The following is a 25,880-nucleotide window of genomic DNA, read 5'->3' as shown; positions in this document are numbered from 1 at the left end:
AGTTTTAGGTATTGTGTTTAGGTCCATGACTCACATCATTTTGTGTAGGGCGTGAGGTATAGGCCAAGATTTTTCCAATTATTCCAGCCCTTGCTCTTAAAAGGCTACCCCTTCTTCAGTGAATCACTTTTGCATCTTTGTAGAAAATCAGCTGACCATATTTGTGTGGTCTTTCTCAACTGTCTGCTGCTCGGTTGATCTGCAGTATGAATCTTTAACTTTTTACCAACACCAGTCTTAACTACGCAGCTATATAGCAAATCTTGAAATCTGGTTATTTGTTCTTTTTCAAAATTATCTGGCTACTCTTGACTCAACTTCTCCTAAAACTTTTAGTATCAGCTTCTCACTATATAAAAAATCCAGCCAGGCGTGGCAGAACACACCTGTAATTCCAGCACTTGAGAGGCTGAGGCAGGAGGACCACTGTGAGTTTGAAGCCAGCCTGGGCTGCATAATGAGGCCCTGTCACACACACACACACAAAAAAAAATCTCACTGAGGGGCTGGAACACTTGTCTAACAATCCATCTCTAGCCATGAAAAAGAAACAAAATCCAGCTAAGCCTTGATGGGGATCGCCTTAAACCTTAGATGTGTGAATAGGGAAGAACTGATGTCATTCACCATGTAGGGCACATTCACTGTCCCTCATCCAGGACACCCACTGAGTAACCACCACCACCAAGATTGGAGGTTTTCTCTGCCACAGAGGTTAACTGTAAAGACAGAACTTCGAAGCCTCCTGTGGACAGCGTCCAGCAGGGGAGTTCTACCAAAATTTGAAGAGTAACACCTGGCCCTCCTGCAAGCCATCCTTTAAGTGTTCCCCTTTCATAGTGGTATTTCCATTAAAATTCACCTGTACAAAGGGAGACAAAACAAGCAGTGTTCCAGCTTCAAGTAAACAGTAGTGTTTATTCAGAGTGTACATCCCAGAGTTCCTTCCAGATCTCCCGAGGGTCAGTGTTTCATACCCCACCCCTGTAGGTGCACTGCCAGATGCTGCAGGGACTGAACTCAAGAAGGCCACAGGCCACAGAACACCAGCCCCAGGCACAAAACCACCTCTGCCACCTACCCCCACCATGGCAGCTCCAGATGCTGAGACATCCTGGGGAAGGAAGGGTCTGAGATCAAGAACCCTCTAAACCCATACCAGCACCATGCCCAAGGCCATGGTGGGTAAGGGTTGCCCTGGGTTCCCAAGTTATGCTTCTGAGCCCTGCCACCTGCCTGTCAGAACTCAAGTCCCCACAGATAGCCTCTGGCAAAGCAGATGGGGGGTGGGGTTGATGAACAGGAACTAAGGGGCTCTGGGGCAGGTGAGCCAGACACCAAGCATTGAGAGCTGAGGGCTCGACCCTCAGGAATGCGGGCCCTGCAGATGCACCAGTGAAAGCTGGAAACCTCTGCAGTGGTCAGGTTGGCCCCAGCCACAGGCAGTCCCCCGAGAGGGGCCTGTGTGGGTCCTGCCCCTCGCATGAAGAGGAAGCCCCATCATGCTCACATGGTCGGGGAGCTGTCCTTGAGGCGCAGTGTACATGAGATGACTTTGAGGGCACAGACCAAGCCCCTTCTTTGCAACTGCATCCTGTGCTGGCTGGTCTCCAGCATCCTGAGCGACACTTGGGTCCATCAGTGACCGTGCCAACTGCTGGGGGGGCCTGCTCAGCACGGGCACCCACACCTTAGTGGCTAAAGGGTAAATGGAGGGGTTGGGGTAGGTGGCTGCCAGCAGGAGGCCATGAGGTCCTGGGAGCCACCAGCTAAAGACAAGGAGACCCCTGTATGTAGCCAGCCCTATGTGGTCACTTGTTTAAGAAGGCAAAGGCTGACAACTCTGGGCCTGGAGGCTCTGTGGCTGCCGCCCTTTCAGCCCATGTTTGGGGGATATGGGGGCCCCGGTTGGGCTCCTCTGCTGTGGCCTGAACCCCAACCAGGCGGGGGCAGGCCACCAACTCCATGCCAGCAAACAAGGAGTCACGGCTCCATGGGCAGTGGCTAGGACCACCTCCTGGGGTGTCCGTGTCCCCTAAGCCCTGCCCAGACTGTGCCCCCTGCTCTCTGGAAGCTGCTGGTGGGGTCTCAGCAAGGTTGAGACCAGGGGTTGGGAGGGGGCTGGTGTCTGGAGCTGGGGTGGGTGCAGGGCTACCCGGCAAAACGGGAGTGGAGCTCAGAGGCTGGAGGAAGACCTGGGCCCCAGAGGGAGGCACAGGGCCAGTCAGCAGGTCAGACGGGCCCTCGAGGGTGGCTGCGGGGCTGGACTCTGCACAGGGCTTTGGGGCTAGGGGACGCTGTCCACAGGAGGCTTCGAAGTGCCTTAGGATCTGAAAGAAAAGTGGAAGTGGTGAGGGCTTCTGCGCAGCTCCTGGGGTCACAGCCTGAGGCCTGAGCTTTTCTAGGTCCCTCCTTAGTCCACTGCCCAGAGGCAAGGCCAGTTTGGGGAGGCCGTGGTCACCTGCTGCTGGCCTTGTAATGTCAAAATATCAAAACGCAGGGCACATGATATTTCTGTACAGACATACGTTCCCATCCTTGTCAACTTCCAGGCCCTGGGGAAGGGAGCGGAGGAAGCCAGTGCAACCTGACACAGACAGTCCCTCCTAGTGCTGACATGAGGCTCCCTATGGCCCCAAGCACCGCAGGCTCACTGGACCAGGACTGAGGGCAAGGCACGGATAGGGCAGAGATCACATGAGGCAGGGCAGCAAGGAAGACCAGAAGCAAGGGAGCTAGTTTTTAGCAGCCACAGAGAAAATGGGAAGAAAGAAGCTGGGGATGGCAGCGGGTGGATGGAGAGGCTCCCAGACACGTAGAGGGTCTAAGGAAGTGGCAACAGATGAAAGGAGAGATTTCTGTTCACATGGAGCTGGTCAAGGAGAGGAAGGACAGCCACAGGCTGTCCTCAAGAGTGAGGAAACCGCTGGCTGGGGGAGCAGGCAGTACTGGGTGGAGTGGGCTTAGGGGTTCCAGGAGCTAGAGAAGCCCAGGGCAGGCAGGCCCCAGCCCTGGACTCTCTCTCTGTTGGCACAGCCTGCTGGGCAGTGCCAGGGGAGTACTTTGGACACAGGCTGCCCATGGCAGGTGAGGACCGCTGCAGCAGCCCCATGACTCGCTGGGGCCCCGTGCACCTGTGGCTCCAACTGCTGCCCACCTTGGTAGCCTTGCTGGTCACAGGTCCTGGGCTGCCCATGCTGAGCTCCTGCAGCCACCTCCGAGAGAGGAGGAGGATGTGCTCCTGGGGAAGGAGGTCAGTGGAACCAAGGGAGGCGATGGCGCACAGGGCCCTCTGTGGGTATGGAAGGGATAGGAATCAGTCCTAGGCACCACTCCAAGCCTGTGGGGCAGCAAAGCCTGTCAGGGGCCCCTCCATTGACCCCTCCTCCTCTGCTCCTCTGTACCTAGTACAGGAGGTGTCTGGTTGGCCCCTCCACCCCCACACACTCGGCCTCATGATGCCCTCACCATCTGCTCTAGCTCACTGGCTGTGCCCAGCTGGCACAGGAGCAGCTCCAGCACTGCCTCACAGTTGAGCAGCCCGCACCTGCCAAACGAAAGGATATGCAGGTGGGGTGTCATGTGTTTCCTCTCTCCGTGAGGCGGGTAGAACTGGGGGGGTCACTCACTCTTTTATGAAGTGCTGGGCCTCCTCACGGCTCAGGAAGGCACGGGGTCCCTGCGTCACAGTCCTCACCAGGCTCAACTCCTGCTGGCAGTCACTCAGGGCCATGGCTTCGGCCCTGGCAAGGGCACGGCTGGGTCAGGGCAGCTCCATCCTTGGTGGAGGGCTGGGCCGGCCTCCTCCCTCCCTGCACTGGGGTGAGCCTGGAGGGTGGAAGCCTAGCCGGAAGGCCCCTCCTCAGGTGCAGGCTGCTCCACTCACCTTTCTGCCAGGTCACCTGGCTCCCGGCTGGCCCCTGAGAGGCTATCGCTGCCTGAACGACTGCCTGAGTCTGAGGCCCGGCTCCGGTCACTGTTCCGGGAGGAGCTCTGGGAGCCAGGGCTGCTGTCCAGTTCATCCCAGCCCCCTCCAGCCTGCCCTGGCTGGTGCCTCACAGCTGGAAGAGACAGGGATGGCAGCTGAGACCCTCAGGGACTTCTGGTCATCCTCACACCCCTCTCCCCAGGTCTTCTGTGACCAAAACTGAGGATGGGGCAGCTGCCTGGATAGCAGCTGCAGAAAACTCCAGGCAGGTATAACCCAGCCAACAAGCATCCCACTCCCTGCTCCACCCTCATCCACACCTGCCTAAGCTAGGGCCTATGTCTCCTGCCCTGTGGTTATTTGTCTACAAGCCCCTAAAACCCAGGGTTCCAGCAAATGACAGGAGGGGTTGACCCAGAGCCCCCCTCAATACCTCGAGCACCTGGGATGGCCCCAGGAAGCTGATTCCCAAAGGCGGGGTGGCTGTGGCTGCCTGAAGGTGTCATGGCAGGCTGGTAAGTGTCACCTTGTGGCAGAGGCCTCTGGGTCCAGGAATTCTCAGGCCCAGGGTGCATGGCATTAACCACCACCTCTGCGGCCCTCTGGATGGTGGAGAGGAAGGCTTCACCTGCAGAGCCTGTGCCCAGGAGAAGGGGCATGGGGCCAGCGCTCCGGAACCACTCCCACCTGCCCCAAATTTCCGAGGATGGCAGTGCCAGGACTGCTCCTTGCTCAGGGCTGGCGAGGCAGGGATATATGCTGCATATACAGAGCAGAGGCCTCTGGTAGGGGTGTCCCAAGGGGCTGTCCTTCACTTAAGGGGTGCTCATTCCAGTGCTGGGAAGGGCTGTGCTTGCCAGTGTGAGCTCCCTGCAAAAGGTACCCTCCAGGTTAAAGTGCGAGCCACAGGCAGGATCATGAGCAGGACAATCTGTTACACAGTCTCACAGCACACAGCTGGGCACGGCCTGAGGTCCTGCCCAGGGGATGGCTGAAGTGGCTCTGTCCCTGTTATAGGCCACTTTGTGCACCTCCAACAAGAAGGCTTCATTTGTCCTACGGATGCAGACATCCAAATGTGCCACCCCCTCAACTACAGCTTGCACATGGGCCCATCCTGAGTTCCTGTCATGCTGGGACAGCCTCCTTTGACTCCTCAGCATAGGACTGCTGGCCAACCCTGACTTCCACAAGCAGACCTGGCCACACCTGTGCAGCTCTCCTCTTGGGAGGGAGAGGAGGGGGCAGTGGAGAGTACTTGTGGGCAGCAAGGCCTGCTAACTGCCTTGGTCTCCTCCCACCCCCAGATGCTGGGTCCAGAGGTGCCCCCTTACCTGCACGGCCCCGCTCCTTGCTGTAACCAAAACCCTGGAGGCCGCTGAGAGGCCTGGACTGGGAGCCCATGCCTAGGAGGACCTGGGCTTCAGCAGGGGCCACCACCCTGGACCCACCCAGACAAACTCACCCACCCTGGCCCTGCCCACACATTCATATTCACCCCCCCCCCCGCCCGCAGGTGTGCCATACTCAGGACTGGAGGGCAGGGAGCAATGGGAGGCCTGCTGAGCAGCACCAAGGCTTCCTACCTGTGGGGGACAGGGCCCTGGCACGCTGGGAGGGAGGCAGTGGCACAGTGTCAGAGAACAAGGTACTGCCCAAGTCCTGAGGGAGGAGGCGGGGCTCAGTGAGCCACTGGCTGCTTTCTTGACCCCTGCCTTGTCATTTGGCTCCATCCCAAATGTTCCCTGGAGCCTCCTCGCCAGTCGGAGCTGTGGGCCAGCAGCAGTGGGAGAACGGCAAATGTTCCACCGACATCCGGCAAGTCTGTGAACCCTGGGAGTGACGAGGGCCTGGGCTCACCTGGGCGGCTGCTCGCACCTTTTGGTACAAGCTGTTCCCGTGCAGAGGATCTGGGGGACCTGAAAAAACTGAAGGCAGAGGAGGCAGAAAGGAGCAGGCTGGGCTGACCACCCCAGAGGGAGCTCCTGAGGCCCACACCTCCCAGAGCCCTGCCCTCTCACCCACAGCTAGCTGGGGTCCCCTTTCTCAGGACCCTGCACAGGCCACAATGGAACAGACCCTGGGCAACCCCCTTTTGCCCACCCCACATCCTGCCTGACTTAGGGCACCATCCACCTAACTGCTCCCACTGGCCCATTCTCTTCTTCCCAGATGCAGTGTGAATTGACCAGGGTTCACAGGTGGATGGTAAACCCAGGTCTCTATCATGGCCTGAAAGGCTCTACTTGGTCCTGCCTGCTTATCCCAGGCTTGGCCTGTGCTAAAAAGCTTCACTCCTAGAAAATCAGGTATTCCTGGGTGTGGGGACATAGCTTAGCCACAGAGCGCCTGCCTGGCAAACACAAGGTCATGAGTTCAATTCCAGGTACCAAACAAAACAAAACAAAACAAAACAACAAAAAAAACCCTGCTCCTAAACAAACAAACAAAAAAAAGAAAATCAGGTATTCCTATGTCACATCAAATCACACCCAGCCTTTCTCTGCCTCAGGGCCTTTCCATGTTCTGCAGAGCACCACAGAACCCCTATGCATGCCTACTCCACCTCATCCTTTTACAGCTGAGAGCTCCTTCCCAGACAATCCCTCAGTGGGGGCCTCCAGCACAGAAAAATTTCCCTTTACCCCTTTTTGTAAAATTTCCTTTTACCCCTTTGCATGATATTCTCCTATCATCCAAGGCTCCTGGCATCCCCTTGGCACACCTGTGCTGGCTGCTCATACCTGTGGCTTCCTGGATGAGAGCACAGTTGCGTCTGAGGATGAGCAGGAAGGACGAGGAGCCATGGCTGCACAGGTAGAGCAAAATCTTCAGCACCTGAAGAGTTACCATGTATGTGGGGCTCAGGGCAGGGCCTGGGCACCCACCTGGGCTGCATGCCCCTCCCTTCTACCCTTGACACCTACAGGCAGGAGTTGGGGCATGACCAGCAGCCAGGACTCACCTTGAGCTTCACGTGGCCAGAGCTACTGTTCAGGCGGTTCAGGAGGTATTCCAGCAGGCACTGGCTGCTGCCCACTGACTCATGGGAGATTTCTGGGATGCACTCGGGTTAGGAAAGGAGCAAGTTAATGCAGGCCGCACCAGGGCGTGCTGGCTGAGGAGAGAACCCATCTTCCTGTGTTATCTACCTCTTTAGGTCACACTCCCTGCAGATACCTACACAGGCCTGGTTTCAGAAGCACTGGAGTTTCTAGGGTTTCCCCAGCCCTAGGTCTTTGAGCTCACTTTCCTTAAACCATGAGTAGTTCCAATTTGTCCACTGTCCCACAGGCCACTGGGGCAGATGGGCTGCATCCAAGGGACCTAATGCATGGTACCTCAGTTTCCAGACCCCACGCGTACCACGTTACTATGATAAAGGAGTTGTGGCTGCCCACAGAAAGGCAGACCCTCCAGTAATCCTGGGTGCGGCACCAGGGCCCCTGCCATCCACTCTGCCCACACTGGGGATGTCAAGGAAGGATACTAGCAATCTCTTCAAACAGGTACCCTGGACATGGGACATCATCGTCTGAGGTTCCCTTCAGAAGAATTGGGAGCTGAAAGGGAACAAGAGCCAGAACAAGTCACCTTCTTACAGAGGGTGAGACTGCAGTCATCAAAGGTTATAAAAATGGGCCTTGCTCTCACTGTTGACATGCTGGCCTGGGGCAGGACTTGAAAGGGCCAGAATCAACCTACAGGCCATAGGGACCTGCAGGAGGGTCTTCTCTGAATAATCAGTGATAAGTGGTCCCAAGGGAGAGGAAAATCAGTGATGGTCCTCTACCTGGACAAGATGAGGGACAGCTCCAGCCCTGTGCACCTATCGTAAGGTGATTTGAAGGTACCTTTAATATACCTACTATGGCTATGACACTAGCTCTCCTGAACATGGATGGGCAGAATCAGAACTCAGCTCAATTAACTCTGAAACTCCTTAAGAACAATTAAGCTGTGGGTTTATGTTCACACATCAGCCCAGACTGTTGGCTTATGTTACCTGCTTGTCAGGAAAAGATACCGTTTATGGAGTTGAAAACTGGAAATGCCTGTCCTCATGTTTTTCACTATCTAGACCGTGGAAGGGCTTCAAGGATATTTAAAATGACAGTATGGGGACCGTGTCAGGTCCTGAGCAGAGAACACAGTGTGAATGCCAGGCACCTACAGTCATGAATACAGGTAAAACATAACCCACCTGTGTATTCCGAGAGGCAGTGGGCACACATCACTCAGACACACCGCCTATTTGCCCACCACACCATGAAGGGGGTCCGGAGAGAGGGCGGAAGGACTCCGCCCGAGCCCGGCCTAGGAGTTCAGACCTGCTTGCTGAAGCAGCTCCCTGGGACTGCCCCGGCCCTGAGGCTTCAGGACTTGAAAGGACTTTACGGTTTGTTCTGGCCAGCAGCTGACAACAGGCCCCGGCCTTTCTCTTGGAGATGTACTAATACGGGCCTGCCGCTGCCTCTGTCCCGAGGCGGCTTCGTCTCCCACACCGTGTCCCCGGGCCCCAGGACCTCCCCGAAACGTGACTTGTCCCGCGTTCTTCCGCGGTCGGAGCGGGCTCGCCTTTCTCTCACGCTGATGAACCGTACCCGCCGCTCCAGTAAGGTGCCCGGACGTCGGCGAATCTGGGCGCCCTCACTCACCCGGTGCAGGAAGCTCAGGCGATCCCGCAGCGGCGGAGAGGCTGCCATGGTCCAGATGACCCCTCCCCCTAGGCCTGGCCCGCTTCCGCCAGGCCCGGACTCTCCAATCATCGTGCGGCTCTGGCTCCAGCAGCCAGTCGTTAGTTGGAGGCGGGCCTTAAGGTCGGCTTCGCGAACAATTTAAGCCTGAACCAATCTGAAGTCTGAAAGTAAAGACAGACAAAGCTAAAAACCAGTTGTAGGGCTAGAGGCCAGGAAATGCTGGCCAACCAGGAAGAGTAGGCAGGATTATGGGCGGAAGCGCAGGATGGTCAAGCAATGGACGCCGGAAGAGGACGGGTCTAAGATGGCGGCCTCCACAGGTGCCAGGAAGAACCTCTCATGTCAGCTAACGGAGCGGTGTGGCGGCGCGTGCGGAGCCGTTTCCGCGCTTTCCCGGAGCGCCTGGCGGCCTGCGAGGCCGAGGTAAGGAGCCGGGAGCGGGGCCGTGCCTACAGGTTAGGAGGAAGGGCCGGTCGGGCCTGTAGCCTGCCGAGAGGTGGCCACCGTCAGGCTCCCGTGACCGCGCCCATCTCTTCGCAGGCCGTGGCGTACGGCAAGTGCGTGCAGGCCTCCACCACCCCGGGCGGCCGCCTGAGCAAGGACCTTTGTGCACAGGAGTTCGAGGCCCTGCGGAGCTGCTTTGTTGCCGCGGTAGGTGGGCGCTGCCCTTACCCCGCTTTTGCCGAAGGTCGTCCCCGGCCTGCCTTACCTTTCCCGCTGCCTCAGGGTGTAAGGCCAGCCCCGACCCCGCAGACAGCTTGGTCTCCGCGTTTGTAAATCGAGGATTCCGCTAACCTCAGGAAGGCCCAGTGGTGATGTAGCGGGAAGCGCTCGTGAACTCTGGCGCTGTCGCCATGGGCAGGACCCCGACCCTGGACTCTGACCAAGCCCCCACACCTCTCGTTTCTACCCTGGTGGGCCCCCTCAGCACCTGCTAGTCGCTTCTGACCTGTCAGGCACACCCTTTCATAGAGGACGACAGGGAATTCATAGAGTATACAAAGAATCTACAAAGAAATGGTAGCGGTTCTCATCGAAGCATCAGCAGGTTGTGGTGGGAACAGTCCGGTTCTTGGTTCTGTCTTTGACTCATCCTCCATCAAGTCCTTTGTGTTTCTTGGTCATAGTATTGTCAGGTCTGTGTCTGATGCATTGCGCCACCAATGAAAACAACTTGCGAAAATGGCCACATACTATGAAGGAGAAAGACCTGAGTAAAGGCCTTGGAGAAAGTAGCGTTCTTGGAGGCTGGAGGAGATGGCCATTATGAACGTTCCTGCACAGGACTGGAGGGTGCCAACTGCCAGGGGGGCTGTCCTTCTGAGGCTGGTTCCCACAGTGTCACCCTGATTCAGTGGGTCACCTGTTTCCAGGGAGATCCTAATGAGAACTGGACAAGGGAAGGGTAGTTGGACAAGAACTAAGAGGAGTCTGTGACTGAAGCAGTTTCTTGGTGCTCCAGGATTGCCCTAAGCAGAATGGCAGAGCACACAGTACGTATGTTTCCTTCAGTCTTGTTCTCATTTTCTGGAAGGCTGGGAAAACTCATACTTTACTTACGGTTGTTGTGGCCCAGCCTGCCATCCAGAGGCAGGGCTTTCATCACAAGTAGCACTTTTTTTGTCATTTTGACTTGCTTCCTGACTTTCATGAGCGTCCCAACTTTCAAGCCTTCCGTGAGGGGAAAGGCAGGCAGATTGGCCTTCACCCCGGGGTTCATGGCTAGCAACTTTCAGGAGCACTTGTGTTTGAGGGGACAATCCCGGTACACACAGGTTTCTCTTCACCACCCTATGGCCAGTCACGAGTTAACCATCAGGTGTCTGGCCATCTGTGACCCCTACTTTACACTCCTTCACCTGGATCAAATAAAGACCTTCAGGAGCCCCTGCCCAATGCCCAGTGGAACCTTCCTCTGTCACGGAAGCCAATCTCCATCATTAGACGGACCAGGCTCAGCCGGGACCCTCAAGAGTCCCTCTCAATGACAAGCCTCCCCTCACCGTGAGTCACTATGCAGCAGGGAGAGCTACCTGAGGAGGTGGTACAGGCTTTGTGCTCAGACTCTGGCTTCATCCTATGAGCACTGTCTGCTAGGCAACTTCAGCATCTCTGAACCTCTGGTCTCCTCAGGGAGAAGGGGCTCCACTGCCCTTGGCAACAGCATAGGGGGCCTGCATGGGGTCTGCTGCAGCAGTGAGCTCTGTGCTGGACATCAGAGACACCCAACCCAGGGGCCTCCTGAGCTCCACCCAGCCTGGTCCCTGGCCATGCACTAGCTCCCAAGTTGTGTGTAAGGTGTTTGGTTGGCTATGGCATTTTGTGTGGTAGCTTTCTTATTTTTGAGTAATACCTAACTTAGAAATAAGCAATTCAGACAAAATGCTTTATTTTTCAGGCCAAGAAGAGCCTGAAGGGAGGCTCCTAGGAAGGACCTGAGCTCTGGCCCCTGCATCCACCACTCCATGGGTGCGGCGCCCTGTGGGGGTGGTGCCTGTGGACCGCTCTGCAGGCTGAAGGAAGCGGTAGTGGCGAAGTTCTCAGGGTTTCGGTGTGTGTTTTCCTCATCAACTTGCACCTTGGGAAGGACAGGAATTTGTTTTCTAGCACTGTGTGCAGAATAATCTGAGTTAGATTGAGATGTAACCAAACCAGCAGTAAAGACTATTAAATCTTGCTCAGGTGTATGTTTATTGTATGCTGGCCTTGTTGTATACTGGGGGCCTGGCCTTTCCTACGGAGTGGGTCAGATCTAGGCTCCCCCTCTGCCTCAAAAAAGCTGGTGGGTTTGGGCTGTGAACTCTGCCATAGCACCCCCACTTAAAAGACATTCTCACCAAAAATATGTAATCTAAATCATGTGAAACGGTTAGACCAAAAAGCCCATGTCCAGGACATACCAAAGATAAAAAAAAAACAGCAGTACCCTGAGGGGGAACCCCACAGCGTAGGAACTCTGCAGATGGCTTTTCTGACTATCACAGCCACAGGCCTGAGCTGTAAAGAGAGTCCTGGCATGCTCAGCCCCTCCACCCAAGGACAGCCACCTCCTTGCAGCCTATCCTTGCACCCCACAGCCCTAGTACGCTGTGGACAGGTCCTAGCTCCCCTCCCCAGGACCTAGGGCCAAATCCACTAGTGCCACACGCCACAGGGTGCACACTCAGAATACAGTGCAGTGGGGGATGGGGGGTTCCACAGACCCAAATGCCACCTGCTGGGTGCTGTGCGGACTGCTGAGTCTCTCTCCCTCCTCGCTGTGGAAGTCGCAGTCTACATCTGCTCAGAGCCCCAGGGCCAGAGGCAGGGCCAGGGCCAGGCCCTCATGCACCACACCCTTGAACTGCAATCTGTGCTTCTGTGTCATCTAAATGCAAATCCAGAACTGGCCTGACTTCCCTAGGCCTGAACCACGTCTCTGCTATACACCATGAGCTATCTTGAGACACGCACATGGCCTCCAGGATGGCATGGGGCTGCCTTTGTGCCAAGGCCAGGACCAGCTATGTTGTGGACCACCAGGCAGGGCAGTTCCGGATCTAATGGGACCAGAATGTGCTCATGTGGCCTTGGGTGGAGCCCATCCATCCTGGAGCCACCACAGCAGGGTGACACATGGGGCAGGTAGTAGCCCATGCATCTCAGGAGCACTTACTGCCTAGTGTACAACCCAGGTTTAGGCCTCACTGGACAGGTACCCACTTGCAACCTGCCCAAGCCTCTCTACTGCCCCTGCCACTTTGCTGGCTAGAATTTCTTCCCAAAGACTTCAATTTTTTTTTTTTTTTTTTTTTTGAGACAGCATCTTACTATGCAGTTCAGGCTGGCCTTGAACTTGTGGTGATCCTCCTGCCTCAGCTCCCCAGTGCTGGGATCACAGGTATGCCCCACCACACCCAGCTTCCCTAGAGACTTCCAATCTAGTCCCTTGGGACTCCCCTATGCAAAGCCCTCCAGACTGGGCAGGTGCTGCTTCCTGCTGTCCTCACATCTACCTCTGTGGTGGCAGATGGGGCCACCACTTCTCACAGCCCACATGGCCCGGGCTCCAAACTCAGCTCTGTCTTCCCGGACCCCAGTCCAGCTGACCCCATCACCCCAAATTTCCTCCCAAAGTTCCCTTGGCCTTGGCTCCTGCCCTCCTGTCTTCAGCCCCAACTCAGTCCTCGAGACTGTGGTTGTGATGTGGATGCAGCTGTCAACGGGCAGCAGAGGTGGCTTCTGCCGCTTCCATGCTGTGTCGCCTGTGCAGGGTTCTGCTGCCATCCCTCTGGGCGACATGGTGTTCTGGAAGCTGCGACAATGTCTTCGATGGAGTGCAGCAACAGGTGGCTGTGTCCAGCAGGGCCTGGGGCTGCCTGCTAACTTGGCAGAAAGCAAGAGTGTGCACTACCTCGACACCCCCAGAACCACATGTGAGGCCCACATTACAGGGTACCGAGTGACGTGTGAGGAAATCACAAGAAAACCTGAAAGGGTTTCATGAGGTCCAAGGAGATCAGGCCAGCGCTGCCTGAAGAGCTCACTAATGTGGTCCTCCCATGGCCCCACCCTGTGAGGCCCACATAACCCTCGAAGGCCCACTACCCCATTCTCACACCATAGCTTCTGTAAATGTTGACTCCTGGGTAAGGCCTCAAGTTCCCCGAAGGCTCTGCCCTGCTGGCCCCCTCGAGGCCCAGTGTGCAGAGCACTCTCCAACCGTGTGGGACCCCATGCTGCTAACTGGCCACATTGCTACTGCTCTAAAAAGGGGTCTCAGAGGCAAGCATCATATCCTGGTGGGCTGCAATAGGGTGCACCTGGCCCTGTGTCTGCCGATGGCAGCAACCAACCTGAATGGTGGCCTAGCTGGGGAGTGTCTGAGCTCAGGAAGCAGATCCTTGCCCAGAGGCCCCAGGTTTCTAGGGAAGACCCCTCCTTCCCCATGGGGCTGCTGCCAGGAGGGGCAGAAAGGCTGGCAGGGGGGTGGGACAGGAGTTTGAGGGGCGGCCAGGGCAGGGCCACCCGTGTCTCTGCCTGCTGTCTGCTCCAAGGTCACAGTTTACCTAGAGAACAGGAAGCAGGTAGGATGACATCCAGGAAGAGGAAACTGAATGCAGGTCCAGGATTTAGCACCATCAACCAGTGAAATCCTACTCTGGACATGACTCCTTTATTGGATGTCTCCTTTAGTCAAAAACAAAGGATGAAGCCGGGTATGGTGGCATGCCTGAAACACCAGCACCCTGGAGGCTGAGGCAGGAGAATCATAAGTTGAACCTAGCCTGGGCAATCCCCAGTATTACAAAGAAAAAAAAGACCTGAGACCCAGGCCCCTTGTCTGGGTGTGCTCCTCCTATGATCAGAGCCCAGGCCCTTGCCTAGCTCTGGGGCTCAGCAGGAATTACGACTCAGCCTGCGAACGTTTCCTCTCCTTCCAGTCACTGTCCAGCTGCAGGGTACCGAGTGACGTGTGAGGAAATCACAAGAAAACCTGAAAGGGTTTCATGAGGTCCAAGGAGAGCAGGCCAGCGCTGCCTGAAGGGCTCACTAATGTGGTCCTCCCATGGCCTTGGTGGCAGGACTGGAGCACAAGCCAGGCTCTTGTGCCCTTGCCCTGTATTTCTCAAGCCCACCCAGGCCAGGGCCTATCCAAACTAGAGCACTCTCCATGGCTTCGAGGGACAGCACATTCTGCTCTTCGGCCTCACCTCAGGAGTGAGGCCCCGGTGGCCATACTGACCACAGAAAAGGGCAGCTGGCCTGAGCGGCAGCCCAGGCTCTGGCCTTGAGCCCACACAGATACAGGGCAGACACAGTGCTTGAATATGAGTTGCTGCTACGCCAGGTGTGGTCGGGTACACCTGTAATCCCAGCACTCAGGATGCTGAGGGAGGAGAATTGCTGTGAGTTCAAGGCCAGCCTGGGCTACATAGCAAGACCCTGGCTCAAAAGGAAAAAAAAAAAAAAGTAGCTGCAACTTTAACAGCTGGTGAGATGCAGGAGGCTGGCCCCAGTCACAGGCCAAGCCCACACCAGGCATGCTGGAGGATCCCTCTGGGGCCACATTTACCTGGTTTGCAAGTGCTGTGAGGTCTGGGTTAGAGCACTGCTACCATCCAGAATTCCAAATGAGTTTTCCTCTAGGAATTAACTCATTGCCAACTTGACTCACCAGGTATCAAGGTTTTTTATTTATTTTGTTATCTTAATAATCTGATTTCAAAGAGCAGACCTCAGAGCATGTGTAGGCCATGGAAGCCTGCACAGCCAAGAGGTCTGTGCCTCTCAGATGCCAAGGCCTGGAGGAGGGCTGTGGGGCATCCCCCTTTGCTCCTTGGGACACTGGCAGCATCAGGACTATTCCAGGGGATGGAGGTTCTCACAGAGCCCCAAGGTGGCCCAGCCCTGGCGATGTCAAAGGCACACTGCAGGCAGTGACCCAACTCTCCTCAGATATGAGTCGGGCCCCTGTGCCACTCCACTGAGAGCCACTTGTGGGTCGCGTGGGTTCAGGGGGTGCAGAGACAAGTGGCCCTCACAGTACGTGGTGACAGTTCAGCAGCAAACAGTATAGACCGTGAGGCCTTTTTGATGCCACGGCACTTGGTGAGGGTCTCAGACACACATCCCTGAGGATCAGTGAGCATGAGCTCCATTTTCAGCCAGGACGAGGCCAAGGAGGCCAGCTACTCACAGGACAGTGGCCCTCGCTGGGCCGTCGCTGTGAGCCGGTGCTCAGGCCTCCTTGGGAGCGCTGGGCAGCTGCTTGATTTGCCGGCTGTGGACTACCTGCAACGCATTTCCAGCGGCCTGGCGGAGCTGGGTGTCCAGAGCACTGCGCAGGTCATTGGCTGGGATGTCTGGGAGGGGGTTAAAGCTGATGATGACCCCATCCTTTGGGGATGGCTCACCCTCTGGGTGAGGGGCAAGATCCCGTCGCCGCCTCCGAAGGTCAGAGCCAGCTTGCAGTTTCAGATCTCGGTTGGGCTTGGCGTTGTCTGGCTTCTGAGCCTCAGGTACTGAGAGTCTGGGCCCAGGCTCAGAGTCTGACCTCTGCCTGGGCTCTTGGATAGCAGCCTCCTCTCCAGCTCTAGGCTGCTTCTGAGGAGTGGGTGCATGGTTCCCTCCAGGGAACTCCTGTTTTGCTTCTAGGTGACTACCCTGGCCCCCATCGGCAATGGCCCGGGGCCCCTGCTGACCCAATCCAGCCTGGGGCTGAGGAGCCACGACTGCCGGCCTGCCAGATGGGCCCACAGAGGGTACTAGGTCTGATTGCCTGGATTTCACAAGGCCGTCCCCAGCCTCTGCACCTGCCCCTGCCGTAGCCCTGCCAGCCTCATTCTGAACATTGGCTCCAGGGGGTGCTGCTTTCTTTCCAGTTTGCTTCTTTTCTTGGGAACCTCTGCCCAAAACATCCTGGATCTCCCTGGGGACTTCCTCAGCAAGGTGTTTCTCTGAGCTCCTAGGTGCCCTCGTGGGGTCTGGCTTGGGCCCTGCCTGCAGGTCCTGGGCCAGTGGTTTCACAGCCCTGGCTGCCTCAGGCACAGCACCGTTCTGGTCTTTGTTCAGCTTGGCCTGCGCTGCCCGGGGCTGTGTGTCAGGAGGACTAGCTGGGTCTCTTCCCACAGCCTGCCTGGGCTCCTCTGGGGAGTGCTGGCCAAGCTCCTGGGGTGCAGCAGGCTGGTTCCCAGGAGCTCCCAGCACAGGTTCCATGGGCTGCGGAGGGGGATTCTCCACCATCTCCCCAGCATGCCCGTCTCGAGCCTCCTCCTGACCTCTGGGGACAGCCACCCCAGGCTCTGGCTGCATGTCCCCTGCAAACAAAGTTGGTACTCAGTTTAGCCACAGAAATGAACACAAGCTGCTAAAACAGGGACTGAACGGAACAAACTTGCAAGCAGTTAAGAATTTAGAATCAGGGGCCGGAGATATAGCTCAATGGCACAGCACCTGCCTGGCAAGTGTAAGGTCCTGAGTTTGATTCCCGGTACCAAAAAAAAAAAATGTTTGGAAAAAATAGGAATTAAGAATCAAAACCTAAATTTACCCTGTAGTACTTGAGGCCACCAATGCTCAGCACCAGCCCGCAGGGACACGTGGAGACACCCTCACCGGGCCCAGCTCCTGTTGCCTCCTAGGCCAGGGCCCACCAACAGCTCTGCCCTATCCTGCCCACGGCCCCACCTACCCTGCCGGGCCTTGTCCTCCTCATCGTCCTGCCGCTGCTGGTGGATCTCCTTGTGCTGCTCCTCAATCACAGCCAGCAGCTTCTCCTGCTGGTCCAGCAGGCGTTTCTGCTGCACCTGCTGCTCTTTGATCACCTGCAGCAGGACGGCATGGTCCAGCATCTCTGCCCTGCCAGCTTCTGCTAGGGACACACACAGCCAGGATGTACAACTGCCCACACAACACAGCAATATGGACACAGCCACCCACAGAAGCCTACCTGGTGACAGCCCACACTGGCAATGCTGTTTTAGCACCCTGCTTGTGCAAGCAAACAGTGAGGTGTTCCGCCTAGTCCCCAGAGCCTAAGCCCCAAGGCAGCCTGGTAGGCTGGCAGAGCTGGGTCCAGCCTCACCCCCACCCATACCCTCTCCAATAGCCATCCTGCCTGCTCTGCTGCTGTGGTTCCAACAGGCAGGTGGCCTAGCTGGCCTCAAATGCTGCCCAGTGCTCACTGAACATGCGCGTCCTGAGAGATCACATAGAGGAAACGTGCTAGCCACCCATGATAGTAATCTGGGCCAGGTGATTTCCCCCATCTCACAAGTTTAGTTGTTCTAGAACAAGCATTAAGAAAATGAAGCTATTATTTGGGAAAAGAATATTCATACTTGCAGAAAGTTTTCTCCAGGCTGGTGTGAGAATGAACACCTATAATCCCAATTTACTCAGGAGGCTGAAGCAGGAAGGTAGTGAGTTTGACGCCAGCTAGGCAACAAGGAAGAAGCCAAGGAAGGGAAGAAAGGAAGGAAAACAAAAAAGGAAAGGGGAAGAGGGTGGGGCAAGGGGAAAAGAGGAAATTTCCTCCAACATGAGAATTTAAAAAACAGAAACGATATTCCTGCTCCCTCTTTTTTCCCTTGCAGTACTGGGGGTTGTCCCAGGCCTTGCATATTTTAGGAAAATGGCCTTTCTCTGCAGTAGAGCACAAAGGCCAGAACATGAGCGAGACTTTGGCCAGCGGTCAGCACATGACTGCTGACACGTGGCTCCTGACCACCTGCCAGATGCCAGCAAGTCCTGCTGGAAGGAGAGCCACACACCAGCACCCAAGAGGAAGGGGCAAGCTGCGGAGAAGTTCAGAGAGGGGGGAAGTCCTTACAGGCGGCTTCCGCCTGCTGTGTCTTCCTGCGGACAGAGCACAGGCCGAGGCATGCCTGGATCACCAGGTGCAGGAGCTGGCTTTTACTACAATCTTCCAGCACTGGGCCAGCTGTGTGCCACAAGCAGCCACAGCATATGCAATTTTTACAGCTCTCGTTATAAAATCAGGAATCTTTAAAAGAGGATAGGTTAGAGCTGTCAGATGTACAAGTTCAAGTCAGAAGGAAGAAGAATGTTTAGCAGGTAGTCAGAGTAAAAGGTCCCAAAGAGGGGCCCCATGTGCCCAGCACAGACTGACAAGTGGCCAGAGCAGTTTGGATCAGCGCCCTCTCATGCACACATCCCCAGACCTTGTCCAGACCCCACGTGGCCTGAGCAAGGACACACAGGCGGTTGGGCCAGCGGAGAGGACACTGCAGCTGGCTGTGTGGAGGAAGGGCAGCCTGCTCCCTGCTGATGGCCAAGGTCAGCCAGACCCCTGCTTGGGAAAGGCCACTTAGCTGGGACAGGCTCCCACATACTCCCCTGTAGACGAGGAGCTTGAGATGCTGAGCCCACAGACTCAGGCTGGCCACCTCAGCCATAGGCCACCTCACCCCACAGTCTGAGTGTTGTGAGCATGTAATCATTCAGAACAAAGACAGCGCCCACATGCTGCTGGCCCCCTCCCAGCCCCTAACATATGGATCCTGAAGAGCAGGCCCCCACCTCACCTGCTCCTCCTTGGAGGACTAGACCTGGGGAGGGGAAGAAAAGGCACTATGTCCAGCTGGAAGCCACACGGGACAGATGTAAAACAGTGTGGAGGTGACAGTCTGCCCAGGCCAGAGTCCCTAGGACTCCACTGGCAGGCGCACAGATGGGATGCTGGGGTGCATGTGGAATGTACAAGCACAGGCCATGCACATGGCAGCAGGGACATGCAGGCCCACCCTGTCTCTGACTCAGTGGTACCTGAAACATTCCTGCTGACAGACACCTTCAACTGTCCTCTGAGGACAGCAAAGCCACGGAGGGCTGAGAAAAACTGAGGTATCTATAAGGGAGGGCGCATGAACTGGATGCCCGGGACCCCTGGGGCAGTGGGCGTGCATGCAGGCCAGGCGCTGTGGGCGCACCTGCAGACCTCCACAGGCACACCGCTCATCTTCACACACTCCTTTTGAGCCATACCTGCTACTATCTTTTTAATTTCAGCTGTTCATCCCATTGAGAGGCATATGGAAGAAAGGCAGAATAGGAAACCGTGAAAAGTCTCTTTTTCAGAAAGGAAAACATCAAAGAATCAAACAGGTTTAGTTAACAGAGTATAGGAATTAGAACCAATTAATATAGTCAGACTTAAACCAGAAACAAAAATACTAAGTGTGGGGAAATTTTCCAGATAACTCGTGAACTGGAGAAACCTAACATGTCCCTTTAGGTTCTGCCTTCTAGGACTTCAGAGTTGGGGGCTCAGGCCAGAGCAGCTGCTCACAATTGCCTTCTGGGCGCCACACCTGGAGAAGCGGTCCTGAGGCCACAGCCCCCACTGGGGGGGTAGACTCGGCAGCTGGGGGCAAAGCCAGGCACCTTAAGACTGTAGCAAGCCCTAAACCATGAGGCAAGGCTGGTCCAGAAGCAGCCAAACCAGCACCTGGGCTTGGCCCAGGAGAACTGAGCAACCCACACCCCCACACCAGGGCAGGGTCAGGCCTCTCAGCACCCAAGCACAGTGGCTGTGTCCTAAGGGAATGATGACGCATGGCGATGAGGCCCAGCCAAGGCTTTGGGGTCACCAAAGAAAATGGATGAGTAGTCACCAGTGAGGCACCGGGCCAGGTGTGACTGTGGAGCTCCAGGGCTGGGGCTCTGGCAGGGACCACACCAGTCACAGCCCCCTTGATGGGCCCCAGGCAAGACAAGGCCCCAGCCTGAAAACTCTTTGCATCTGGATGTACTAATGCCCCACACCTGGCTGGCTTTAAACGCCCTGAGTGTTGGAAATATTAATGTACCCACTTTAAGATGAAATAAAAATGCTAATTAAAAGCCATATGACAGAACAACAGATTTTCTTTTTTAAAGAGTTTCAGAAAGGGAGATATAAAAAAATGTTCCTAAGGGGGTACCAGGGAGAAAGCTGCTGGCAAGAGGCAGAAGGGAGTCACTGAAGATGCTCTGGAGTAGGACAGGACACTAGGAGGAGCCGAAGTTGGGAGCTGCCCCCCACCCCAGGGCCAGGCCTTACCCTCCAGCTTGCTGCCCGCCTGGTCTCCGCCTGGCTGCTCCGCTGCCCGCTCTGCATCCCGCTGCTCCCGCTGCTCCCGCTGCCCCCGCTGCAGCCCAGCCCCAGGAGGCGGTCTCTGTGCCAGGAGGGGCAGCTTCCCACCTGCACACACTCAGGACTCAGGTTTTGCAAAAAGGCAGGAGGGGGATGGGACAAAGGAGGCAGCAGATGTTTTCTAAAATGACTCTCCATTGCCCCCCCCCACAGCACAGTTTATATTCAACCTGATGATTACCAGGGAAGTAATAAAAAAATATTTAACAATCTCATAGGCTTGTGGCAGTGAGCCAATGTTAACTACCTTTGCCAATTAAAATGCAAGCCCTGTCCTAACCAGCTCTTAGACGGGCACTTAACAATGTGTTACCTGTCAAGCGCTCCTGCACCATCCCCGTGCGCGCCCAGACACACGAGAACAGCGTGGCACCTGACATTTAGTGGTCTGGCAAACAACTGTGTGACAGATATTATAGTAACTGTCACACCACCAGACTCATTTCCCCCACCAGCTGCTGAAGGGGCTGCTACATTCACATGCTAATCTTGTGGAATGGGAAAGAGATGGGACAGAAGTAAGAATAATCAACAGCTCCTGCCCCTTCCCCAGCCTGCCCCCCAATATCCTGCCAGGGAGAAGGGTTTCCCCACAGAGAGCCCCAGGCTGACACCCACCAGGGTCACTCTCCACGACGTTTCCAGTGTCCCCCGCAGCAGCGCGCACAGCCTCCTCCCCTTGCCCTGCTGCCCTGGTGTTCTTCTCCGCTAAGAGGGCCACCCGGGGCCCTGGATCAAGACCTGGTCCCGGGTCCTCCTTCCTGGACTGCAGAACAAGCTGACCATTTGCCTCTGGGACCTTCTGGTGGTCTTCAGGAAGATCCCCCACAGCCCCTAAGGGCTGGGCCTGTTCACGGCTCTTCCCAGCCTCTTCCCTCTCCAGCTCCTTCTCTGACTTGGGTGGAGGTGGCACCATCTGCCCCTTGCCCCTGGCAGCCCCTCCATCCGTGTGCCTGGAAGGCAGCTTGTTCTCTTCCGGTCCTTCTCGGTCTTGACCTTCGTCCACCACCACCTTGTCATGAGGAATGGGAGGCTCATGGCGGTGGGCCTCACCCATAAGGACAGCGATACCTGGAAGGGGATGAGGGCAGTTGGGCGTCAGGCTGAGGAGGTGGATTCCCACTTTCCCTTCCCAGGGAACCTGCATTCTGGTTCCTGACTGTGACATGGGCCAGCAAGCACCATTGTCCGCTGAGTCTAAGCTCAGCTGGCTGAGGATGGGAGCTATTTCTGGAGTCATGAGAGGCACAGTAGCACAGTAACTTTGGCCATGGGAAGATAAGGAAGGTGGAAGGCACGCAGCCCTGAGCATCTCTGCAGGCTGTTGGAACTTCTCTCTGCCCTTCAGCGTCCAGCACCACCCACCTTGACCAGGGCGATCAAGCTGCGCAGCCTCCTGCTTCTCGGCGACCTCCTCCCCACCAGGCATGTCCACGGGGCCCTTAATCTGGGCCAGCTCCAGCTCCTCTTTCTCTTCCAGCAGCTTCGGCTTCTCCCTGCCATCCTCAGCCACATCCACGACAGGGTCCTGGACTGGAAGCAAGGCACAGAGAGCTGCCCATGTTTCCCCACAGCCACCCATCAGTAGCATAAGGCCTGGTGTTCCCCTGGGTTGTGATCATATTTCCCAGCCAAACAGCAAAGCCTAACCAGTCATTTTTTCCTGCTCAATTATCAGCAGCTAAGCATCACAGAAAACTGTCATATTTCATATGTAGTAACAAAAATATGTCAAAATGCAGTTTATACTTAACTAGGTGCAGGTGACAGCATGTAATTCTCAGCCATGACCACCAGGGGGTGGCACAAGCCCACTAAAGAGCTGCATCTCCCAAGGGGCTCCTTTTCAAGGGCCTCCCCGCCAACCATAACCCTGCTCCTGAAAGGCTAAGCATGGGAGTGGCTATAAGAGAAATAACACTCGGTGTGTGCATTTGCAATCCTGGCAACTTCCTACTGCTGATGGGGGAAATTCACACCAAAAGGACAAGGACAAAAGGGAAGCTGCTGAAGGTGGCCACTTGTGAGAGCTGTGTGGCCCCCTGCGAGCCACACAGCCCTGGCTCTCTGTTTAAAAAAACCACTTTCTATGTGCTGGGTGAACACAACAGAAACTAAAGAACTAACCTGGGAGAAAAACAACTTTGGCCTGAACTGCATAGTGAGACCTTGTCTCAAAAAGACCAAAAAAAAAAAAAAAAAAAAAAAAAAAAAAAAAACCAATCAAAAATAGCCAGGCATGGTGGCGCACGCCTGTAATCCCAGCACTTGAGAGGCTGAAGCAGGAGGATCATTGCGAGTTCGAGGCCAGCCTGGGCTACAAAGTGAGCTCAAGGTCAGCCTGAACTGCATAGTGAGACCCTGTCTCAAAAAGACCAAAAAAAAAAAAGAAGACAAAAAACAACTTTGGAAAGCAATCATTTCATCCGAAAGGCCAGAAGCCACCTCTGTACTCCCTCCCCAGACTCAAGCTGCCCTGGAAGGGAGGTAGAAGTGGCGGGGGAGGTGCGGCTGAAGAGGCCACCATGGCCCCAGGACCCAGGGAAGCTGGGTGGAGAGGAGTTATACACAGCCCTGCCAGAACAGCAGATGGGGTCTGACCACCTCCCAGAGGAGAGGAAAACAGGGGAAGCCACTTCAGCTTGGCGTCAGCCTGGGGCGCCTGACCTGGCATCCTAGTTTAGGGAGGCAGAACGATGTATACAGATGAGCTATGCTTTGTCTGTGAGGAGCCAAGGTTCCAAGGCAAACTGGAGGCCAGCGCCTCCCCAGTTGGTGACAGGCAGGCCCGCAGAGAGCAGCCTGGGCTCTACAGTGCAGCCAACTGACCGGCATGGCCGCACTGGTGTCCATCACTGAGTTACCTCCCTGACAAAGTCTCCTGTGTGTAAGAAGTGGCCATAAATCAAGAGGGTCTTCCAGCCCCTGCAGAGATAAGAGGGGGTGGGGAAGCAGATAATGAAATACCCTACACAGGACAGAGTTGCCTTTGACAGTGGCCTCAGCAGGTAACAAACCCAGCACATCACTGGGAAGGGAGTGCCTGCTGTTTCTTGGGCATCAGGGCTCAGCCCAGTGTGCAGGGACGAGCACAGTGCAGCTGTAGCGCCTCCTGCACAGGACAGATAGCAGGGGTGGCGATGCTCAGAAGTCCCTCTGGAAATCCTCCAAGGAGTGCTGCTGGACTCCCCTGCATGGCCAAAGAGGCCACAAAGGCCTTTTGGCTCACACCTTTCAGCAGCCGCCTCGGCCCGGCACCTTCTAGCTTTTGGCGGGCAGTGGACATAGCCTTTTCCAGAACGAAACCAGCCTTTCATCAGGGACAGCTGGCACTGCCTCCTGGCTGCAGCAAAACTAACACAAAACTTCAAAATCAGTAGCTAAGAAGACCCCTGTGCTCTCTCTGCCTGCTTCCAATCCCAAGGCCACCAGCACACACCAATCCTCAAGGTCACAGCCAGGAGCTCCTCAGAGAGCGCAAAGGCCTTAAAGAAGGAGAGATGGGGGCCAGCACCCAGCTATGAATGCCCACTGTGGCTCTGCTGAAGGACTCTGTGCTCAGGGGGATGGAGAGCACCCCAGCTACCCTGGTCTCTCCCTCACGCAGCCTCAGAACTATCACACCTAGTCCCTGGAAACCATGGCCTGTCAGCAGAACCAGGAAAACTCCACATTTATTCTGTATTCTCCCCACTGCTGGGGTGACACCATAGGTTCTTAGCTCTTTCCACATGCAGGAATGCTGATCTGGTGCCAAGTCTGCTCTTACTTCCCAGGGCCAGCAAGGGGAGAGGGAACCCCAAAGGCTGTGGAGGCCACGGCTCAGAGTCCCATCTCTACAGTCAGACACTTTCAGGGTGGCATATCCCACTCTTTAAGGGAAGAGGCCAACATCCACTATGGCCCTGACCACTATGCTGGAGCCAGCCTTTACTCCCAAGCACAGGCAGGAAGGCTGGGTTGCAGGTGGGCCCCCCACTCCAGGACAGCTCTGCTGGTCACTGGTATCATCTGCTGCTGCTATGTGTCTTGTGGTCAGTAAAACTGGTCAGTCATCTCCCACTGCCACCCCCAAAAGCCATGATGTTGGAATACAATCCCTGTACCCTACTGACAAGCTCCCACAATTTAGGAGCTTGGGGCCTCTAGGCTCCCTGCCCAGGAAGCAGGAGATACTACTCTGATGGTTTTCTAAAAACCAGCCCATTTTTGGTAACTTTCATAACATATCTGGTCTGCCCTGAGGAAAGGGTTATGTATCAAGGGCTTGCTTTAAAAACCCAGTCTTCCGCACTCAGCTGCAAGGCCTCACCATCTCATCTCTTGCGATGGGAAGGACATCAGTGATATCCTGGTACCCAGACTGTACAGGCAGCCCCATGGCCAACGCCAGTGTTGGGCATCAGCCCTGGGGGAATGCTGCTTGCTCCTCTTCAAAGGCAGAGCAGCGGCTCCACATCACACAGGCTCCACATAGGCCAGCAGCTGCCAGAAAGTAGCATTCCTTCCTGCCCCTCATGGGGGCCCTCCCAAACACAACAAGTCCTGTGAAGCTAGCATGGTCACCTCCAATGGCACTGGGGAAATCAATGCCAGCACGGAAACTAAATGAATACTCTTAACAGGAGCAGAGGCACATGGAGCAAAGCAGCTTTTAAAACTTGCTCAGTAGCCAGCACTCTGGGAGGCTGAAGCAAGAAAACTGCATATTCAAGCTCAGCCTAGGCAACCTAGTGACCGAACAAGACCCTATCTCAAAATAAAAAACAAAAAAGGGCTGGAAATGCAGTTCAGTACAAAGTTCCCAGTACTGCCAAAGACAAACAAAACAACCTACTCAGCAAGACTGAAGGGAGAGCCCCCAGGATCACACTGCCCCACAGGTGAGGAGGGAAGTGTGGTGGCGCTGGGAAGAAGAACTCTGAGCCCTCCTATGCTACAGGACAGAGGGTGGCATGGACAGCAGTGGAGGCTGAGGCAGGTCCTAGGAGCAAGCAGTGAGGGCAGAGCAGAGGGAATCCACCAGCTGGAGGCACAGGGCCCCAGGGCACAGCTATGTGTCCAAGTGGGCCTGCGCCACCTCTGCACCAGTGCCCACACGTACAACCGCATTGCTTGCTCGGTAGGTCCTGCCTCTGTCCCACATTGCCTAAGACCTGGTCCACTGGCCACTGGGCTGCTCCTGCTGGGGGCAGGGACGAGTTGTGGGGGTCTGAACTGGGGCCAGGCTATGCTGCCTCATAGTGTTTGAAGGGAAGGAAGACAAGGAACACCGCAAAAGCTGGAACACCACAAAATCTAAATCTGTCCGGAGACCCACTGGGGTGCTATCAGGCACAGAGATGAATGGCCTAATTAGCCTTTTTAAATGGCTAAATGTCTTCATGAGCTTTCCCAGGGACTTGGCCATGTTTGCCACAGGCCCACAAGGCCATGCATTGGGCCTGGCAGCACCTGCCAATCATGCCTGTCCCACAGGAGGACAGGACTCGGTCATGGCCATGCAAGCAGGTTCTGTCTGTGGCCTGCATAACATCAAAGAGCCAGTCGAGGCACTCACAAGTCAGTATAGACCGCAGTCCTCAGCTCTCGCCTAGAAAAGGCAGCGGCTAGA

The 25,880-nt window shown here is 55.8% G+C and overlaps 3 protein-coding genes across 20 annotated transcripts in view; 1 reads left to right on the top strand and 2 right to left on the bottom strand.

The window, feature by feature from the left end:
* Window positions 1-891: 891 nt before the first annotated feature.
* Enthd2 (ENTH domain containing 2) lies at window positions 892-8,799 on the bottom strand. Of its 12 annotated transcripts, none has more exons than XM_013506031.1 (13): window positions 8,533-8,799; window positions 7,419-7,491; window positions 6,894-6,985; window positions 6,673-6,766; window positions 5,789-5,856; window positions 5,515-5,697; window positions 5,263-5,334; window positions 4,362-4,530; window positions 3,887-4,061; window positions 3,630-3,743; window positions 3,469-3,547; window positions 3,158-3,292; window positions 892-2,330 (listed from the first exon to the last, which is right to left on the bottom strand). In XM_013506031.1, exons 1-13 carry the CDS (start codon window positions 8,695-8,697, stop codon window positions 1,812-1,814), a joined length of 1,938 nt encoding a protein of 645 aa, XP_013361485.1. In that variant the 5' UTR covers window positions 8,698-8,799; the 3' UTR covers window positions 892-1,811. The 12 variants fall into 12 exon arrangements, with proteins under 12 accessions (XP_013361485.1, XP_013361487.1, XP_005407343.1 ...); XM_013506033.1 differs by having other exon boundaries at window positions 4,362-4,565; window positions 5,515-5,590; XM_005407286.2 differs by having other exon boundaries at window positions 8,587-8,799.
* Window positions 8,800-8,887: 88 nt separating this feature from the next.
* Window positions 8,888-11,315, top strand: LOC102010605 (chromosome unknown open reading frame, human C17orf89). The gene is made up of 3 exons (XM_005407296.2): window positions 8,888-9,051; window positions 9,169-9,279; window positions 11,027-11,315. The coding sequence occupies exons 1-3, from the start codon at window positions 8,968-8,970 to the stop codon at window positions 11,054-11,056; spliced, it is 225 nt and encodes a 74-aa protein (XP_005407353.1). The 5' UTR covers window positions 8,888-8,967; the 3' UTR covers window positions 11,057-11,315.
* A 3,461-nt stretch (window positions 11,316-14,776) lies between these two features.
* Slc38a10 (solute carrier family 38, member 10) overlaps window positions 14,777-25,880 on the bottom strand; it is a 43,157-nt gene continuing 32,053 nt past the window's right edge. For 2 of the 7 annotated variants that reach the window (XM_005407280.2, XM_013506030.1), the window contains 6 exons: window positions 21,632-21,799; window positions 20,885-21,337; window positions 20,174-20,314; window positions 19,117-19,140; window positions 16,802-16,981; window positions 14,777-16,427 (listed from right to left, as the gene is read on the bottom strand). In XM_005407280.2, coding sequence (XP_005407337.1) covers window positions 15,349-16,427; window positions 16,802-16,981; window positions 19,117-19,140; window positions 20,174-20,314; window positions 20,885-21,337; window positions 21,632-21,799 — 2,045 coding nt within the window. In that variant the 3' untranslated portion in view covers window positions 14,777-15,348. The remainder of the gene's footprint in view (window positions 16,428-16,801; window positions 16,982-19,116; window positions 19,141-20,173; window positions 20,315-20,884; window positions 21,338-21,631; window positions 21,800-25,880) is intronic. The other 5 variants (XM_005407281.2, XM_005407282.2, XM_005407283.2 and 2 more) reach the window with 5 other exon arrangements.

Source organism: Chinchilla lanigera, unplaced genomic scaffold, assembly GCF_000276665.1.
Source record: "Chinchilla lanigera isolate Chin_1 unplaced genomic scaffold, ChiLan1.0 scaffold00105, whole genome shotgun sequence".
In the NCBI taxonomy this organism is placed as follows: Eukaryota; Metazoa; Chordata; class Mammalia; order Rodentia; family Chinchillidae; genus Chinchilla; species Chinchilla lanigera.
Note: the sequence above shows the minus strand (reverse complement) of the source record. Positions and strands in the feature narration are given on the sequence as shown.

What these genes read in the sequence shown, in the direction of transcription:
- LOC102010605 (XM_005407296.2), top strand. Translation starts at nt 8,968, where the DNA reads ATGTCAGCTAACGGAGCGGTGTGGCGGCGCGTGCGGAGCCGTTTCCGC. An exon ending in TGGCGGCCTGCGAGGCCGAG is followed by an intron (nt 9,052 to 9,168) that starts GTAAGGAGCCGG and finishes ATCTCTTCGCAG; the next exon opens with GCCGTGGCGTACGGCAAGTG. An exon ending in GGAGCTGCTTTGTTGCCGCG is followed by an intron (nt 9,280 to 11,026) that starts GTAGGTGGGCGC and finishes TTTATTTTTCAG; the next exon opens with GCCAAGAAGAGCCTGAAGGG.
- Enthd2 (XM_013506031.1), bottom strand. Translation starts at nt 8,697, where the DNA reads ATGATTGGAGAGTCCGGGCCTGGCGGAAGCGGGCCAGGCCTAGGGGGA. An exon ending in CTGGCCACGTGAAGCTCAAG is followed by an intron (nt 6,767 to 6,893) that starts GTGAGTCCTGGC and finishes GTAACTCTTCAG; the next exon opens with GTGCTGAAGATTTTGCTCTA. An exon ending in TGACCAGCAAGGCTACCAAG is followed by an intron (nt 2,331 to 3,157) that starts GTGGGCAGCAGT and finishes CTTTTCTTTCAG; the next exon opens with ATCCTAAGGCACTTCGAAGC.